Source organism: Delphinus delphis, chromosome 3 (assembly GCF_949987515.2).
Source record: "Delphinus delphis chromosome 3, mDelDel1.2, whole genome shotgun sequence".
NCBI classification, from domain to species: Eukaryota; Metazoa; Chordata; class Mammalia; order Artiodactyla; family Delphinidae; genus Delphinus; species Delphinus delphis.
In genome coordinates, this window is record NC_082685.1 from 111,273,549 (window position 1) to 111,293,364 (window position 19,816).

Here is a 19,816-nt window from a genome sequence, read left to right on the forward strand (position 1 = left end):
GCAAAATATTCCAACATAAAAGGTGCAATATCCCAACAGATACTAAGTATGTTCTAAAGAAACAGGACCAAAAATATACTGTCTACTGCCCAGAGATAGCTTACTTTTAAAAAGTATACCTGAGGGACTTCCCTGGTGGTCCAGTGGTAAAGAATACACCTTATAATGCAGGGGATGCAGGTTCGATCCCTGGTCAGGGAACTAAGATCCCACAATGCCACGGGAAAACTAAGCCCGCGCGCCACAACTACTGAGCTTGCACGCCTCAGCTAGAGAGCCTGCATGCCACAAACTACAGAGCCCATGCGCTCTGGAGCCCGCACACCACAACTAGAGAGAAGCCTGCGCAATGCAATGATGAGCCTGCGCACCACAATGAAAGATCCTGCATGCCGCAACTAAGAGACCCAACGCAGCCAAAAATAAAATAAATAAATAATAAATCTTAAAAAAGAAAAAGTATACCTGGAAGAAGCTTAGAAGTAGCAAACCATCCTAACTACAAGTAAAAAGCTGAACAAACTGAAAAGTCAACAACTCTTCTTAGGTCTGAAAGAGAAGTGAAGCCAGAGGGCAAACTGCAACCCCCAAACTGGGAGACAGATAGATGAATACAGAGAATCAAAAGTTATTAGAGCAAAAACCCATAAGCAGAAACCTCTGCAGCAACCATTGCCAGGGGAGGAATTCTGAACCGTAATTGACAAGAGGCTCAGAGTGGACGACTCTGAAGAGTTAAAAACTCCAGGGAGACCTAGTCATATGGGGAATCCCACACATTTGTGAATTTTACCAACAACAGCTCAATCTGGTTCTCAGAGTGAATTCTTTAGAGAAAAAAATCCCCTCATGCTTCCGGGAGGAGGTGGGGAAGCGGAACCATCTGCAAATACTCTAGAGCACTCTGTTCTTAACAAGGACTGCCCTCAGGAGAAACTAATTAACCAGAGCCCAACCTGCTGCGGTTTTATTACAGCCTAACCTACGTGAGGAAACAGAAATACCGAACTCCAGCCCACTGTAGGCCAGCCTGTCCCTCGTGAGGAGAAGGAAGGACTGAGAAGCACTGGTGCAGTTCACAGTCCAGAGGCTCAAGCTAACTGAAAGACTGAGACCTAATCACAGGCCTACAGAATGCTTCCCCTCCCCCACACCTTACCATCACATTACTAAAGGTCTATTTACAGCAGTTCCTTTTACCTAGTACATCAAGTCCAGCCATCAAGTAAAAATTACAAGACATACTAAAATGCAAAAAACAGTTTGAAGAGATAGAGCAAGCGTCAGAACCACAGTCAGATATGACTAGGATGTTGGAATGACCAGATCAGGAATGTACAACTATGATTAATATGCTACAGGTTCTAATGGATAAACTAGACAGTATGCAAGAACAGATTAGCAATGTAAGCAGAGATGGAAATGCTAAGCACCAAATAAATTAATTTTATTTTTACAGTTCTTAATATGACAGAAAAGCTGGTGTCAAACACATCCCTGCCAAGAGCAACTAGAACAGGAGGATAAAATGGGGGAAAAAAAAAATCTGCTGAAGCGTCCAGGAATAGAGAGATCATGATTCTGGAGTGGAAGAGAACTGCAGAAATGTAAGCTGACTTTCTACGGCCTCAATTCATTTTTCCTGAATGCAAGATAATAAGTTGAAAATTCAGATTCTGCCTGCAGAGAGCGCTGCTTCCAGGGAACAGACAAACCAACTGAGATTTGGCAGATTCACAGGACTCGCGACACAAAACTAAGGATGCACTGTAACAAAATACTGATGAGAAATGAGAAGTGAGAAGCATAAAGCTGGCCCAAACATGCAGCCAACTTTTCTCTCAAGGCATGTACCAAATACAGAAGCTAAAGAGATAAGCAGAGCCTCTGAAAGCAGAGGAGGCTTTTCTGCAGTGTCCCCTAATGGGAAAAGGATTAGAACAGCAATTCTGAAACTTTTGGTCTCAGGACCTCTTTATTTTTGAGCATCTCAAAGAACATTTGCTTATGTGGGTTGTAGCTCTTGCTTTACAAAATGAGAAACTAAAATTGAGAAATATTTAAAGCATTCAACTAATTTTTTAGATAATAAATTGCTTACAATAAAATAACATTTTCATGAAAACTGAAAAAAAAACAGCAAAAAGAGTAGCATTAGTTTATATTTTTGCAAACATCTTTAATGTCTGGTTTAATAGAAGATAGCTGCATTCTCTTTTCTGTTTCTACATTCAAACTCTTTGCAAGTCATGTAAGCCTCTGGAAAACTCCACTGTATATTTAAGAGAACAACATCTTAATGTTATTATGAAATAGTTTTCATGTCATGGACCCTCTAAAAGGATGCTGTCCTCCCTCCCTTCTCCCCTCTTGGGATCACAGGACTATACTGTGTGAGTCCAGGACTTGCTGAGGGAGGAGCCCAAGTGAACATATCAGGTTCTCAATTAAAAACCTAGAGGGTTAACCTCTATGACTAGGGCAGAACCAAACATAGACAGAAATTAAACAAAACTGCAATTCAGCCTTAACTCAGCTTAGCCCCTGACTTATACTCTAGCTGACAAGCATGGCAAAGGTGAACTTGCTCTGAAACAACTGAACATCATCAGAATCCTCCACAATTCTTTATTCACCATATCCAGATTCAATCAAATCTTGTTAAGTATACCAAGAGATGCACCATATGATTAAATACCAAGAGTAAAATATGGACAATACAAAACAAATTCACAGAGTATTCTAGATACTGAAGTATGCACACAAAGACATTAACAAAATTTCATAAGAGAATAAAACCTTTAAAAAATGTTCAAGTACACATGGCAAAAGTGAAAGAAACTACTGAAATTAAGAATTTAATACATGAGTTTATACTGGGATAAATTCCTAGAAACATACAACCTGCCAAGTCTGAATCATGAGGAAACAGAAAATCTAAACAGATCGATTACTAGTAAGGAGATTGAATCGGTAACCAAAACCTCCCAAAAACAAAAGTCCAAGACCACATGGCTTCATTGGTGAATTCTACCGAACATTTAAAGAAGAATTAATAACAATCTTTCTTAAACTCTTTCAAAAAACACAGAAGAGGAGGGAACACTTCTAAACTCATTTTACAAGGCCAGCATTACCCTGATGCCAAAACCAGACAAGTACACTACAAAAAAAGAAAATTACAAGCCATTGTTCCTAATGAACATAGAGGCAAAAACCTTCAATAAAATGTTAGCAAGCCAAATTCAACAACACATGAAATGGATCATAAAACACAATTAAGTGAGATTTATTCTACGGATGCAAGGATGGTTCCACATCCACAAATCAATCAATATGATACACCACATTAACAAAATAAATGAAGGATGAGTATCATATGATCTCAACAGATGCATAAAAAGCATTTGCAAAAATTCAACATCGATTTATGATAAAAACTCTTAACAAAGAGGATATACAGGGAACATACCTCAACATAATAAAGGTCATATATGACAAGCCCACAGCTAACATCATACTCAATGGTGAGAAGCTAAAAGCTTTTCCTCTAAGATCATGAATAAGACAGGGATGCCCTCTCTCACCACTTTTATTCTACATAGTATTGCAAGTCCTACCCAGAGCAATTAGGCAAGGAAAAAAAAAATCCAAATCAGAAAGGCAAAAGTGAAATAGTCACTATTTGCAGATGACATGATATTTACATAGAAAATCCTAAAGTCTCCACCAAAAGACTGTTAGGACCAATAAACAAATTCAGTAAAGTTAGAGGGCACAAAATCAATATACAAATATCTGTTGTGTTTCTATACACAAAAAATGAATAGAAAGAGAAATTAAGAAAAAAATCTCATTTACAATTGCACCAAAAAAAAAATAATAAAATGCCTAGGAAAAAATTTAGCCAAGGAGGTAAAAGACCTACACAGTGAAAACTATAAGACACTGATGAAACAAACTGAAGACATAAATAAATGGAAAGATATTCCACACTCACGGATTAGAAGAATTAGTACTGTAAAATGACCATACTACCCAAGGCAATCTACAGACTCAATGCAATTCCTAACAAAATATCAATAGCATTTTTCAGATTCACAGAAATAGAACAAACAATTATAAAACTTGTATGAAACTTAAATAGATCCTGAGTAGCCAAAGCAACTTTGAGAAAGGAGAACAAAGCTGGAGGAATCATGCTCCCTGACTTCAAACTATATTTCAAAGCTATAGTAATCAAAACAGTATGGTACCGGCACAAAGACACACACATAGATCAATGGAACAGAACAGAGAGCCCAGAAATAAACCCACACATATATGGTTAACTAACATTCTACAAAGGAGCCAAGAATATCAAATGGGGGAAAGGACAGTCTCTTCCATAAATGGTGCTGGGAAAACTGGACAGCCACATACAAAAGAATGAAACTGGACCACTATTTTAAACCATACACAAAAATTAACTCAAAATGGATTAAAAACATGACCATAAGACCTGAAACAATAAAACTCCTAGAAGAAAACATAGGTGGTAAGCTCCGCAACGTCAGTCTTGGCAATGATTTTTTGGACTTGACACCAGAAGCAAAAATCAACAAGTAGAACTACATCAAATAAAAAAGCTTCTCAGGACTTCCCTGGTGAGGCAGTGGTTAAGAATCTGCCTACCAATACAGGGAACACAGGTTCGATCCCTGGTCCAGGAAGATCCCACATACCATGGAGCAACTAAGCCCGTGCACCACACCTACTGAGCTTGCACTCTAGAGCCTGCGAGCTACAACTACTGAGCCCACATGCCACAACTACTGAAGCCCGTGCACCTAGAGCCCATGCTACTCAACAAGAGAAGCCACCGCAATGAGAAGCTCACACACTGCAAACGAAGAGTAGCCCCCGCTCACCTCAACTAGAGAGCCCACGCGCAACAACGCAGCCAAAAATAAGTAAATAAAAGACCTGACCTGTAAAAAAAATCTTAAAAAAAAAAAAGTTCTGTACAGCACAAGAAATCGTCAACAAAATGAAATCTACCAAATGGGAGAAAATATTTGCAAATCATATAATAATAAGGGGTTAATATCCAAAATATATTAAAAATCTCATACAACTCAATACCAAAAAACCCCCTAACAATCCAATTAAAAAGTGGGCAGAAAATCTGAATAGATATTTTTCAAACGAAGACACACAGATGGCCAACAGATACACAAAAAGATGCTTAACATCGCTAATCATCACATAAAAGCAAATCAAAACCACAATGAGATATCACCTCATGTCTGTTAGAATGGCTACTATCAAAAAGACAAGAAATAAGAAGTGTTGGTGAGGAAGACGAGAAAAGGGAACGCCTGAGCACTTCATGGAAATGTAAACTGGTGCAGCCACTGTGGAAAAGGGTATGGAGATTCTTCAAAAAGTTAAAAATAGAACTACCATATGATCCAGCAATTCCACTTCTGGGTATTTATCTGAAGGAAATGAAATCGTTATCTGGAAGAGATATTTGTAATCCCATTTTCATTGCAGCATTGTTCATAACAGCCAAGGTATGGAAACAACCTAAATGTCCACTGATGCAAGAATGGATAAAGGAAGTGTAGTGTGTGTGTGTATACATATATAGTATGTATATAAATAAAACGGAATATTATTCAGCCTTAAAAAAGAAGGAAATCCTGCCATTTCCAACAACATGAATGAACCTTACTAAACTAAGTGAAGTAAGCCAGACAGAGAAAGATAAATAGTTCATGGTATCACTTATATGCAGAATTTTTTTAAAACAAAGTAGAACTCATAGAAACACAGAGTACAATGGTGATTACCAGGGACTGGAGTAAATGGGGAGAAGTTGGTAAAAGGATACAAACTTTTAAGATGAATAAGGTCTAAGAATCTAATGTAGAACCTAGTGACTATAGTTGATAATACTGTATTCTATCACTGAAATTTGCTAGAAGAGTACATTGTAAGGAAAGAAAAGGTAAGTATGTGAGGTGATGGATGTGTTAACTCAATTGTGGTAAGGCTCTCACAATGTGTATGAATATCAAAGCACCATGTTGTATACCTTATATATATTACAATTTTTTCAGTTATACCTCAGTAAAGCTAAAAAATGAAGGTGAAATGAAAATGTTTTCAAACAAAATTTGAGGGAATTCATTGTCTGTAGACCTATAATAAGAGACAATGATAAAAGAATAGATGAAAAATAGAATAATACTTTATTAATCTAAAAGGTAAAGAAAGAAAAAGGTATTTAACAGATATGTTTTATATGGTAAGTAGTAGCTATAAATATTAGATATAAATCCATGTACATCATTAAAGATAAACAAAAATGTAACCAAATTACATATAATTTTAATGTAATTACATCAAACATAAATACACAAAAACTCCACTTAAACGACTAGATTATCACACTTTTTTTTTTTTACAACTCTCTTTATTAGCTGTATTTTTGTATATTCTTCCCATTGATCACATGCACATAACCATGTACAGAAATACAAATATCATTTCAGTCAACTTTTTTTTTAATACACAGCAGGTTCTTAGAGTGTATACATGTCAGTGTATACATGTCAATCCCAATCACCCAATTCATCACACCACCACCACCACCACCCCCGCCACTTTCCCCCTTTGGTGTCCATACGTTTGTTCTCTACATCTGTATCTCAATTTCTGCCCTGCAAACCAGATCATCTGTACCATTTTTATACATTCCACATATATGCATTAATATATGATACTTGTTTTTCTCTTTCTGCCTTACTTCACTCTGTATGACACTCTCTAGATCCACCCACGTCTCAACAAATGACCCAATTTCGTTCCTTTTCATGGCTGAGTAATATTCCATTGTATATATGTACCACACCTTCTTTATCCATTCATCTGTTGATGGGCATTTAGGCTGCTTCCATGACCTGGCTATTGTAAATACTGCTGCAGTGAACATTGGGGTGCATGTGTCATTCTGAATTATGGTTTTCTCTAGGTATATGCCCAGTAGTGGGATTGCTGGGTCATATGGTAATTCTATTTTTAGTTTTTTACGGAACCTCCATACTGCTCTCCATAACAGCTGTATCAATTTACATTCCCAGCAACAGTGCAAGAGGGTTCCCTTTTCTCCACACCCTCTCCAGCATTTGTTGTTCGTAGATTCTCTGATGATGCCCATTCTAACTGGTGTGAGGTGATACCTCATTGTAGTTTTGATTTCCATTTCTCTAATAATTAGTGATGTTGAGCAGCTTTTCATGTGCTTCTTGGCCATCTTTATGTCTTCTTTGGAGAAATGTCTATTTAGCTCTTCTGTCCATTTTTGGATTGGTTTGTTTTTTTCATATTGAGCTGCATGAGCTGTTGATATATTTTGGAGATTAATCCTTTGTCTGTTGATTCATTTGCAAATATTTTCTCCCATTCTGAGGGTTGTCTTTTTGTCTTGTTTATGGTCTCCTTTGCTGTGCAAAAGCTTTGAAGTTTCATTAGGTCCCATTTGTTTATTTTTGTTTTTATTTCCATTACTCTAGGAGGTGGATCAAAAAAGATCTTGCTGTGATTTATGTCAAAGGGTTTTTCTTCCTATGTTTTCCTCTAAGAGTTTTATAGTGTCCGGTCTTACATTTAGGTCTCTAATCCATTTTGAGTTTATTTTTGTGTATGATGTTAGGGAGTGTTCTAATTTCATTCTTTTACACGTAGTTGCCCAGTTTTCCCAGCACCACTTATTGAAGAGACTGTCTTTTCTCCATTGTATATCCTTACCTCCTTTGTCATAGATTAGTTGACCACAGGTGTGTGGCTTTATCTCTGGGCTTTCTATCTTGTTCCATTGATCTATGTTTCTGTTTTTGTGCCAGTACCATATTATCTTGATTACTGTAGCTTTGTAGTATAGTCTGAAGTCAGGGAGTCTGATCCCTCCACCTCCGTTTTTTTCCCTCAAGACTGCTTTGGCTATTCGGGGTCTTTTGTGTCTCCATACAAATTTTAAGATTTTTTGTTCTACTTCCGTAAAAAATGCCTTTGGTAATTTGGTAGGGATTGCGCTGAATCTGTAGATTGCTTTGGGTAGTATAGTCATTTGCACAATATTGATTCTTCCAATCCAAGAACATGGTATATTTCTCCATCTGTTAGCATCATCTTTAATTTCTTTCATCAGTGTCTTATAGTTTTCTGCCTACAGTTCTTTTGTCTCCCTAGGTAGGTTTATTCCTAGGTATTTTATTCTTTTTGTTGCAATGGTAAATGGGAGTGTTTCCATAATTTCTCTTTCAGATTTTTCATCATTAGTGTATAGGAATGCAAGAGATTTCTGTGCATTAATTTTGTATCCTGCAACTTTACCAAATTCATTGATTAGCTCTAGTAGCTTGCTGGTGGCATCTTTAGGATTCTCTATGTATAGTATCATGTCATCTGCAAACAGTGACAGTTTTACTTCTTTTCCAATTTGTATTCCTTTTATTTGTTTTTCTTCTCTGATTGCCATGGCTAGGACTTCCAAAACTATGTTGAATAATAGTGGTGAGAGTGGACATCCTTGTCTTGTTCCTGATCTTAGAGGAAATGCTTTCAGTATTTCACCACTGAGAATAATGTTTGCTGTGGGTTTGTCGTATATGGCCTTCATTATGTTGAGGTAGGTTCCCTCTATGCCTACTTTCAGGAGAGTTTTTTTATCATAAACTGGTGTTGAATTTTGTCAAAAGCTTTTTCTGTATCTATTGAGATGATCATATGGTCTTTCTTCCTCAATTTGTTAATATGGTGTATCACATTGATTGATTTGTGTATACTGAAGAATCCTTGCATCCCTGGGATAAATCCCACTTCATCACGGTGTATGATCCTTTTAATGTGTTGTTGGATTCTGTTTGCTAGTATTTTGTTGAGGATTTTTGCATCTATATTCATCAGTGATATTGGTAATTTTCTATTTTTGTAGTATCTTTGTCTGCTTTTGGTATAAAGGTGATGGTGGTCTCATAGAATGAGTTTGGGAGTGTTCCTTCCTCTGCAATTTTTTGGAAGAGTTTCAGAAGGATGGGTGTCAGCTCTTTATTCTAAACGTTTGAAAGAATTCACCTGTGAAACCATCTGGTCCTGGACTTTTGTTTGTTCGAAGATTTTTAATCACAGTTTCAATTTCATTACTTGTGACTGGTCTGTTCATATTTTCTTTTTCTTCCTGGTTCAGTTTTGGAAGGTTATACCTTTCTAAGAATTTGTCCACTTCTTCCAGGTTGTCCATTTTATTGGCATAGATTTGCTTGTAGTAGTCTCTTAGGATGCTTGTATTTCTGCAGTGTCTGTTGTAACTTTCCTTTTTCATTTCTAATTTTATTGATTTGAGTCCTCTCCCTCTTTTTCTTGATGAGTCTGGCTAATGGTTTATCAATTTGGTTTATCTTCTCAAAGAACCAGCTTTTAGTTTTATTGATCTTTGCTATTGTTTTCTTTGTTTCTATTTCATTTATTTCTGCTCTAATCTTTATGATCTCTTTCCTTCTGCTAACTTTGGGTTTTGTTTGTTCTTCTTTCTCTAGTTCCTTTAGGTGTAAAGTTAGATGGTTTGAGATTTTTCTTGTTTCTTGATGTAGGCTTGTATAGCTATAAACTTCCCTCTTAGAACTGCCTTTGCTGCATCCCATAGGTTTTGGATCATCGTGTTTTCACTGTCATTTGTCTCTAGGTATTTTTTGATTTCCCCTTTGATTTCTTCAGTGATCTCTTGGTTATTTAGTAACATATTGTTTAGCCTCCATGTGTTGGTGTTTTTTACGTGTTTTTTCCCTGTAACTGATTTCTAATATTATAGCATTGTGGTCAGAAAAGATGCTTGATATGACTTCAGTTTTCTTAAATTTACTGAGGCTTGATTTGTTACCCAAGATTTGATCTATCCTGGAGAATGTTCTGTGCACACTTGAGAAGAAAGTGTAATCTGCTGTTTTTGGATGGAATGTCCTATAAATATCAAGTAAATCTATCTGGTCTATTGTGTCATTTAAAGCTTGTGTTTCCTTATTAATTTTATGTTTGGATGACCTGTCCATTGGTGTAAGTGAGGTGTTAAAGTCCCCCACTATTATTGTGTTACTGTCGATTTCCTCTTTTATAGCTGTTTACAATTGTTATATCTTCTTCTTGGATTGATCCCTTGATCATTATGTAGTGTCCTTCCTTGTCTCTTGTAACATTTTTTATTTTAAAGTCTATTTTATTTGGTATGAGTATTGCTACTCCAGCTTTCTTTTGATTTCCATTTGCATGGAATATCTTTTTCCATCCCCTCACTTTCAGTCTGTATGTGTCCCTAGGTCTGAAGTGGGTCTCCTGTAGACAGCATATAGATGGGTCTTGGTTTTGTATCTATTCAGCAAGCCTGTGTCTTTTGGTTGGAGCATTTAATCCATTCATGTTTAAGGTAGTTATCGATATGTATGTTCCTGTCACCATTTTCTTAATTGTTTTGCGTTTGTTTTTGGAGGTCCTTTTCTTCTCTTGTGTTTCCCACTTAGAGAAGTTCCTTTAGCATTTGTTGTAGAGCTGGTTTGGTGGTGCTGAATTCTCTTAGCTTTTGCTTGTCTGTAAAGCTTTTGATTTCTCCATCGAATCTGAATGAGACTGTTGCCGGGTAGAGTGATCTTGGTGTAGGTTCTTCCCTTTCATCACTTTAAATATGTCACGCCACTCTCTTCTGGCTTGTGGAGCTTCTGCTGAGAAATCAGCTCTTAGCCTTATGAGAGTTCCCTTGTATGTTATTTGTCATTTTTCCCTTGCTGCTTTCAATAATTTTTCTTTGTTTTTAACTTTTGCCAATTTGATTTCTATGTGTCTTGGAGTGTTTCTCCTTGAGTTTATCCTGTATGGGACTCTCTGTGCTTCCTGGACTTGGGTGGCTATTTCCTTTCCCATGTTAGGGAAGTTTTCGACTATAATCTCTTCAAATATTTTCTCGGGTCCTTTCTCTCTCTTTTCTCCTTCTGGGACCCCTATAATGCAAATGTTGTTGGTGTTTAATGTTGTCCCAGAGGTCTCTTAGGCTGTCTTCATTTCTTTTCATTCTTTTTTCTTTATTCTGTTCCACAGCAGTGACTTCCACCATCCTGTCTTCCAGGTCACTTATCCGTTCTTCTGCCTCAATTATTCTGCTCTTGATTCCTTCTAGTGTAGTTTTCATTTACAGTTACTCTATTGTTCATCTCTGTTTGTTTGTTCCTTAATTCTTCTAGGTCTTTGCTGAACATTTCTTGCATCTGCTCAATCTTTGCCTCCATTCTTTTTCCGAGGTCCTGGATCATCTTCACTATCATTATTCTGAATTCTTTTTCTGGAAGGTTCCCTATCTCCGCTTCATTTAGTTGTTTGTCTGGGGTTTTATCTTGTTCCTTCATCTGGTACATAGCCCTCTGCCTTTTCATCTTGTCTATCTTTCTGTGAATGTGGTTTTTGTTCCACAGGCTGCAGGATTGTAGTTCTTCTTGCTTCTGCTCCACACAACATTTTTTAAAGTTTATTTTTATCAAGCAACACAAAGAACCTACATACACTTTAGTGTACATTATGATTTCCTCCAGGTTAGACTGGGGTACCAAAGGACAATGAACTAAAAGCAGCAAAAAATAACTTATAACAAGTAATGCTTTTATGGATCATCAAAAGTAAATGATAAAACCTAACAAAAATAAAAATATAAAACATTCCAGCTACCATTTGTTGACCATCTTTAAAGACAAATATTTTGTACATACTATCTCTAATCTTATCAACTCTGCAAATGTTATGCCCAATTTACACTCAAAAACCTGAGGCACTGAGAGGTTTTACTGCATTTTCATAACAGCACACAGCTTTTAAGTGGGGAAGCCAGAATTCTAACCCTTTCTCAGTCTGTTTCCAATAATCATACTTTTTCAACAAAACACTGCTTCATTAATAATTACCTAATATTTTAAAGTATTTACATAATGCCTGGTGATTTGTGGAAGCATAAAATTAAGAATAAAGTTAGTCTTTTAAAAAATATGTAAATTACAAAATGACAACTCTGAGTTTAATTCTGATACCTAATAAACTTAATTTTGAAAAGCACATACACTTGAAACTTCTCTATAACATTCTCCTTCAGATTCAGGCAATGGGATTAATTCAGGGAGGTCAAAGTCCTTTGCATATATCAGTAAAAGGAGCTTCTTGGTTGAAAACTAATGTAACTGAGCAGGACTCTATGGGGCCTTCCAGGGACAGACCATTCATTCCCTCATATCCTCCACTGTAGCTCCTCTCTGAAGTACCTAGATAATAATATCTGATGCACACTTCTGGGGTTGTTTTATAGATGCTAAAACTACCACCAAATAGAAGAAATTAACTACTTGAAAAGCATGAGCATGTAGCCCCCAGACCTACTGGTGCCTAAGGATTGATAACGTTAACCCCTGTTACGTCACCAACAACCAGTCAGAGAATTGTGTGTGAGCTGACCACATACCCCGGGACACCCTTCCCTCACCTTGCCTTTCAAAATGTTTTGCTGAAACACTTCAGGGAGTTCAGGGGTTTTTGAGCATGAGCCACCCGTTCTCCTTGTGTGGTACCTTTACAATAAATGCTGCACTTTCCTTCACCACAACCCAGTGGCAGTAGATTGGCTTTACTGCACACAGGTGAGTGGACCCAAGTTTGGTTCAGTAACACTAAGAGAAGTCATATTCATATAGAACAGTATTTTATACAGTTTAAAACTCATCTTTTTCATGGACATTCTGATATTTCAATGGTTCCAGTAAAAACAAGGTCTTGGGGTTTTTTTTTCCTGATTTCAGAGAAGAATGTTTATTAAAAACTTAAATCCTCAAAAAGATAATCCAAGAAGACTCACTTGAAAATAACTGATCTTCTATTTAGAGATATGTCACAGGTATGATACCAGTATTAAATTATTCTGTATTTCAAATTTTGGGGGTGTTTGAATACTACTCTGTTTTAATGTATAAATTCTACTAGCCAAAGTTTCAGTAATACCTACTTTTAAACTCATTTATATATTATATATTTCTACAGGGCAAGTACCATGTCTTCTTTGTATCTCCAGCCTAATATATACTGTATGTATTCAGTGAATGATTAATTTAAACCTTAGTACTTATTTTCTAACTGCCTTACAATCATTAGTTATTTATCTTAACATCTCCCTAAGAGCATCAAGTGAACTCAATAACAAACTTGCAAATGAAATACTGAAACAGAAACTCAGATGACACTGGAAAACCAACTTCTCATGCATGGTAACTAATTTTAAAATGATTATTCCTAAAGAGAATCAATCTTTATCACATTTTAAAATCATTAAATGTAATTATCAGTATGATTTAGTATATGAGATTATTGATTATAATCATTTAAACGTAGCTTTAAATTTTTTCAGTAGGCTCTAAAGCTATTAGCAAATACTTAACTCCATCTAAAGGTATTTTATAATTCAGTTAAAACAATTATATTTTTCTTCCCAGCTTAAGAGTTAATATACAAAGGTTTACTCAGCCATCATGTTATTAAGCAAACTACAACAAATTCTTGATAACAAAGTTAACTATTAACCTTTAAAAAGGATTTACTTTTAGATTAGGAGTCAACAGGGAGGCAAAGAAGGAGATAAACTATATATGGCAATTACAAATGCAACTTCAACTGACTAAGGGACAAAATACAAAGAACTGATCATTCTAGAATAAAGACTTCCTAATATGCCCTCTAGTTATTTTCAGCACTCCACGACAAAGCTAACAGCTACTCTAGAAACTTGGAATTACCACCTATCTACAAGGGGGGGGGGAAAATTCACCAGACAACTAAAAAAAAATCTGATCACATTCTCAGACCTAATGTCCCTCTGACTTGTATGTTTGCAATGACTGGTTTATTCTAAAATCAATCCCTGCCATGTTTTTCTTATTGCTTACCATTCTTTTCTTCACTTCTAGGGAAACCTGAAGAAATCAAGTTCACAGTAGGTATTTAAATATGGCAATAGAGGCAAATACATCATTAGCCAGAGAAGAATAAAACTTGAAAAACTTTTAAAAAGCACTTTAGCTTCACTCCAGAGTCTGATTAATAAAAACTAAATGCTTTCAATAACAACTTGGTTTAAGAAATATGTGCATCTGGCCTAAAAGATTTTAGTTACCCATTTTCTACTGACGTAATATGTTCAGATGCTTGTGTTTCATTTCTTAATCATCAGTCTTGAAACAGAATATGAAACACTTGCACATCCTGTGACTCTGCCCCTTCTCAGAAGGCAGTAATCCCTGTCAAAATTGATCTCAAATAAAGCACTTACGTGAATACGTAAAGTCTATTTAAAACCCTGTGTTTAATAGAAATAATCATATCCAATGTATCTGGTTTAAGATTTCCATATTTAAGGGAGAAATCTGTCATCAGTAGATGTTTAAAAAACTTTACCAGATACTTCAGAAGAGACTTAACAGACCCAGAAACCACTGGCAATCTGGGTGAAGAAAATGCCAAAGTTATACACTGAGAAGGTATATTAATTAATGATTTAAAATACTTTCAACTTTCCCCTAAAAAAACTATTCCTCTCAGTTCTGCTCCAAACAGTAAAGCCCAGATAATTAACATATTTGTGATACATATACTCTAAAGGGTTGAGATGCAGCTAAGGATTTAGCCCAGGGGTTAATAATGCCAGAAGTAAAAATGTTCCACAAAGCATTTTTATTTCCACTGGCAAAGAAAGGGAATAAAAGGAACCAAGTGACTTCAAGTGATAAATGGCAGAAAACTGGCTTTTTATAGTTTGTTCTGGCTACATTTGTCACAGAAGGCTTAAAATTCAAAGTCTCTAGTTTCAGGTCATTTTCAAAGTCCCAAAGACATCCCCATTCCCACCCACAAGCATCATTACAGATACACTGGTAACACGATGGAAGTAGGCAAGCAGAGGCCACATGTCAAAAAATTAAAAAACTTGTGAGCCAGACTTAGATAACAAGGAAAAGAGCAGCAGTAACTCTCCTCCTGTTCACGCAAGGAGTAAATAGGTCCCTTTTATTCTTCTCCAACCTACATCTATAGGGGTGCCCCTCCCCATTCCTTGATAACCAACCTCTCATGTTCCATTAGATCCAAAGATTTTCCTCCCTTTCCCTCCTCCCATCTATTTTCTTCCCTTCATTCCATTTCTAACCAATTTAGTTTTCTGTTGAATGACATCTTTTTTCTCCAAATTCCCTAATCTTCCCCCTTCTCCTTCTTTTTCGTTTTCTGTTTACCTATCTGCGTTTCTAATTTCATTTGGCAGGGCTTTGGGGGATGCGGGTGGTGATACACATTCTGAATAATCAAAGAAATTTTTTGTTCAAATAGTGAAAAAAAGTTAAACAACTGAATGTGGCCCTCTAATTTCCCTAATATATCATCTGCACAATACATGCCTATTTCCTAGTAATGCTGCTCCTCATACATGAGAGCTGAAAGAGGTTTATTATTCATAAATGAGTTTACTCAAATAAAAATAAGTTGATAAACAATTGAATACATGGACTCATCTAGGGCTATCATCTAAATCAGCATCTCCCAATGTTTATTTCCTAAAGCAAGAGTCCAACAAGGTACTCAACACACACGCACAAATAATGGTTCCATGGTCATATCACAAAGCACATGAGGCTCTTAAAGAAGTCTAAGAAATTCTGAAATGAAGAAACTTATTTAATTTTATTATCCCACTGTTCCCAAACTTAAGCTAATGAACTTTTTTTTCTACAACACCTAGTAATACCCCACAGAACACGCATTTAAGAAATGTTAATCCTAACCGTTGATTAAAATATACCATGCAAAGTAGTATAGTTAATCTTATAGTCTAAACAGTTTTAAAACGTTACTGCATTTTGAAAAACCAAAAATGAATTTCCACAGAAAATAATTACCAACTTGCCAGGTGAAAAGTGACTCACTTTAAATATCACATGTATATTCACCCTACCTAGGCTACCTAGGTTCATTTAAAAATTAGGCTGTAATCACCACTCCTGATTTTTTCTGAAGGGGAGAATAAAAAGTAAAATTTTCTTTAAAGTCAAATGTATCATATGGAATAGAATCTTTTACAAATACTAAGACCTAAGATTGTTCTCATTTTTCCCTCATTCATTTTCATGTTTGATCTTTTTCTCAAGTGGGAGAAAAGAATGGGATATTATTTGTTACAAAGTCAAATGAATACAAGAGCATGTTATATACGGACTTAATACACAGAGATGTTATATACGGACTTTTCTGAAGGTATATTATACAATAATAAAAAATATGAAAAATGAAAATATGTCACTTTTCCCTTTAAGGTGTACTACAAATTATTTACTTCACAGGTTTTAAAGAGCATATTTTAAAGTACACACATTTTACCTGAAAGCTCCGTAAAGTGGTCTGTACCAACAGACAAATGAACAAGGAGTAAAAAGCAAGAACCACAGGATACTCAATCCAAAATCAACCCCTCTTGGAGGATCAACACAAAACCAAGCCAAGCATCCGAAGATATTTAGAAACAGTGTTACAGCATGGACTGTGGAATCAAAAAACAAAATAGAAAAGAAATGTTTACATTCAATTTATGTGTTCATTCAACAAAAATTATAAATGAAAAAATACTTCCTAAGAGCAAGTGTATTCTACCCCATGTTTCCATTTAGTATTTTTCAAAACATTGTTGCTATTTCTTACATGTCTGATTTGAAAACAGAGTATTCACAGGTAGAAGAGTCCTAATACATGCACTGTTTGGCAAAAATTCTTTTGGCCCTCTCCTAATGGGCAATTACACAGCTAAACCAGAGACGCACAACCTTAAGGGGTTCTCCCCTGGGAAGGAAACATGTGATGACATGTGATGTGTCTCTTGACTCAAGGCCCAAGCAGAAAAATAGTGGCTGCCAGGAAAAGAACCGGGACTTGAGAGGAAAAAGATCCTACACTCAGAACTATAATTTTTACAGAATGGGGCTGCAGGCTCCTCGCAGTGTGAACTACACAAGAGAAGAGAAAATAGAGACGTGCCCTGCGCAATCACACTGTAACATTTTTAAGCAATAAAATTAATTCGAATCATTGGACTAAAAATACTAACACAGCAGAAACTTCCAGTGACTATACAGTCAATCTATAAGGATTATTAACTCATCTTCATAAAGCTGTCCACTTTTTAAGGTCCTGGGATTAAAAACAATGTTCTGGTAGGGGATTACACTAATTTAAAAAAAAAAAAAGAAGTTTACTATGATGCACTTTACCTGCTGTGGCAGATCTTTCTTTTCGTTAACACAAATAGATCTTGGCAAATTCTTCCTGTACTGTTAGTAATTACTTTCCCTGACAGACCAAAACCCAAAAATCTGAGTAACATCTAAGGACACCATGATCCTAAAGAACAACATTTACCCATTATAATTAATAACTTTTTAAAGAATTTTTTTAATTTATTCACAGGCTGAATTTATTACAAGAAAGAAATTATTTCAAAAGTTAAAATACTGTTTAATGTAAACTACCAATACAATAAAAATATACAAGCCACTACTTTAATTAAAAATAACAAAGGGAAAACCAAGTGAATGTAAATTTTAAAAATCAACATACATTAAAAAAAACTTTAAAATCTCTTTAAATTATTAATCAAATAAAATTAATACTTAATGAAACAAGGTATAAACACATTCTAGGATGCCTCTAAATTTGCTCTCATCTAACAACCAGATAAACACACAAACTCCACAGAAGGAGAAAGAGCTCCAGAGGAGGAATGAAAACACCTGGGTTATAGTGATATAATATCGAGCTAATCAACCTCTGTGCATTTCAATTTTTCAGCAGGAGAAATGCAGGAGGCTCTTCCAGCTTTAAAATTCCACCCCATTCTACTACACAGGAAAGACTTACTTATTCCCATTAGGATTTCTAACTCATGAAAGCTAGCTTACTAATAAATTTACTCAAAATCCTTCACCTCGAAATAAAAGTAGTTCTGTTAAGGGCTTAAAAACAGAATTCAAGAGATTGTGAGATATTATTCTGTAATATTAAATGGCATCCAATTGCCTAAAAAAGTTTTAAATGTTCAGAACATTCTAACTCAAATTTCAACCTCCAAAGAAATAACTTTTCAAGGTTTATCTCCTAATCTGTTTAAGAAAAAAAAGACAGACTATATCGGTATGAGTATTTTAAAGTTCACAAAAATTCTTCCAAGTATAGATAAAAATATCAATTAAATTTTGTGTAATCTATTAAAATTTTTTCTATATGTGTTTTCATAGTAACCAACAACCATGATCAATAATAGGTCATTTGTTTGTACCCCAATGAAGAGGAAGCATCTAGGCCTACTTACTAAACAATCAGTACACTTACATAGAGATCAAAAAACACATAGAAAGGCAAGGTAATGTGAAATGCATGATTCTATGTTGCTAATTTCAATCCAATTCCAATCCACTTGGTGGATTCCAAGTGTAGGTAAAACACTAAAGAAAATTTTAGGCCATTTCATTTACATGATTTCCAAGTTGAATAACCCTCCTTCTTATAAAATTTCAATTTGCTTTATTAAGCACTCAAATCTGGTATTAGTGGACCTAAATTCGCAACTGTCACTAGAATCTAAATTTGCAACTATTACTCTTCTTGCTAAGTTCTGCATTACAATATAGATACCTAAAATAAACAAATTTAGGACAATATATTATCTTCCTCACTAAGTGGTCTTTAATGTAGCTGGATATTTTTCTTTCTCTTTAAATTCAAGAGTATACTCAAAGAGGTTGAGATTCATTTCATAGTGGTATTTCTAATTGCTTCAGTTCCTTTAGAGTGAAAATTATTTGCTTCAAGTAAGGTAACTTTGAAACCATAACTTCATCATATTTGGGTTTAAAATGTAAATTACTTCTTTATTTTGGTACTTTGTAGGTGGTATAACATGGAAATCTAGACGCTGGGATCTAGAGTCAAGCTATCCAACCCCAACCTTACTTGCTGTGTAATCTTGGACAAGTTACCTCAAATTCTCTAAGCTTTAGTTTCCCAATCTATAATACTAGATAATATAGTAGCTGCTTCATAACATGGTTAAGAGTTAATAACATAATGTATATAAAGTGATTAGTTCTGTGCCTGGCACAAAGTATTGATAAATCCTCCATAAATGTTATCTCTTGTTATAATTATTAGTACAATGTGAAAGCATCAGTCAACTCCAAAATCAGTAACAAGATGACACTTCTTGAAAATAATTTATTAAAACAACCTATATTCTATGAAATTTAGAGATAGTGCTGAACTAGCACTAGATCCTACTTTGTTCCAGGTAATGCTTCTTCAAATTGGAACCTTAACTGGATGGAATCTTGAGCCCTCTTTGAATAGTTAACAGATCTGCAAACTGAATAGGGCTAGGAAAAACTATAGCCAACTATATTATTTCTAAGAACCTCAGAAAGTTATATATTTCTAAGACAAAACAGACCTATTTTGAAACAATCAGCATTGGTAAAGCAGTTAACCATTCAGTTAAAATTAATCATCTTCCCCATTCAATCTCTATTTACTAAATTCCTTATAGAATTTTCTTCCAACACCCATCTCCCCCATTTAAAGTGTTTTTTCACTAAAGTCAAAGAACTTATACTTAAAATGTGAGGCCAATTTCTGCTCATTAAGAAAATAATTATTTTATAATCTACAT

At 35.4% G+C, this 19,816-nt stretch overlaps 1 protein-coding gene across 2 annotated transcripts in view; it reads right to left on the reverse strand.

Moving 5' to 3' along the window:
• Positions 1-19,816, reverse strand: part of SCAMP1 (secretory carrier membrane protein 1) — a 115,608-nt gene that overhangs the window by 46,171 nt on the left and 49,621 nt on the right. For both annotated transcript variants that reach the window (XM_060009256.1, XM_060009257.1), the window contains exon 6: positions 16,483-16,642. In XM_060009256.1, coding sequence (XP_059865239.1) covers positions 16,483-16,642 — 160 coding nt within the window. The remainder of the gene's footprint in view (positions 1-16,482; positions 16,643-19,816) is intronic.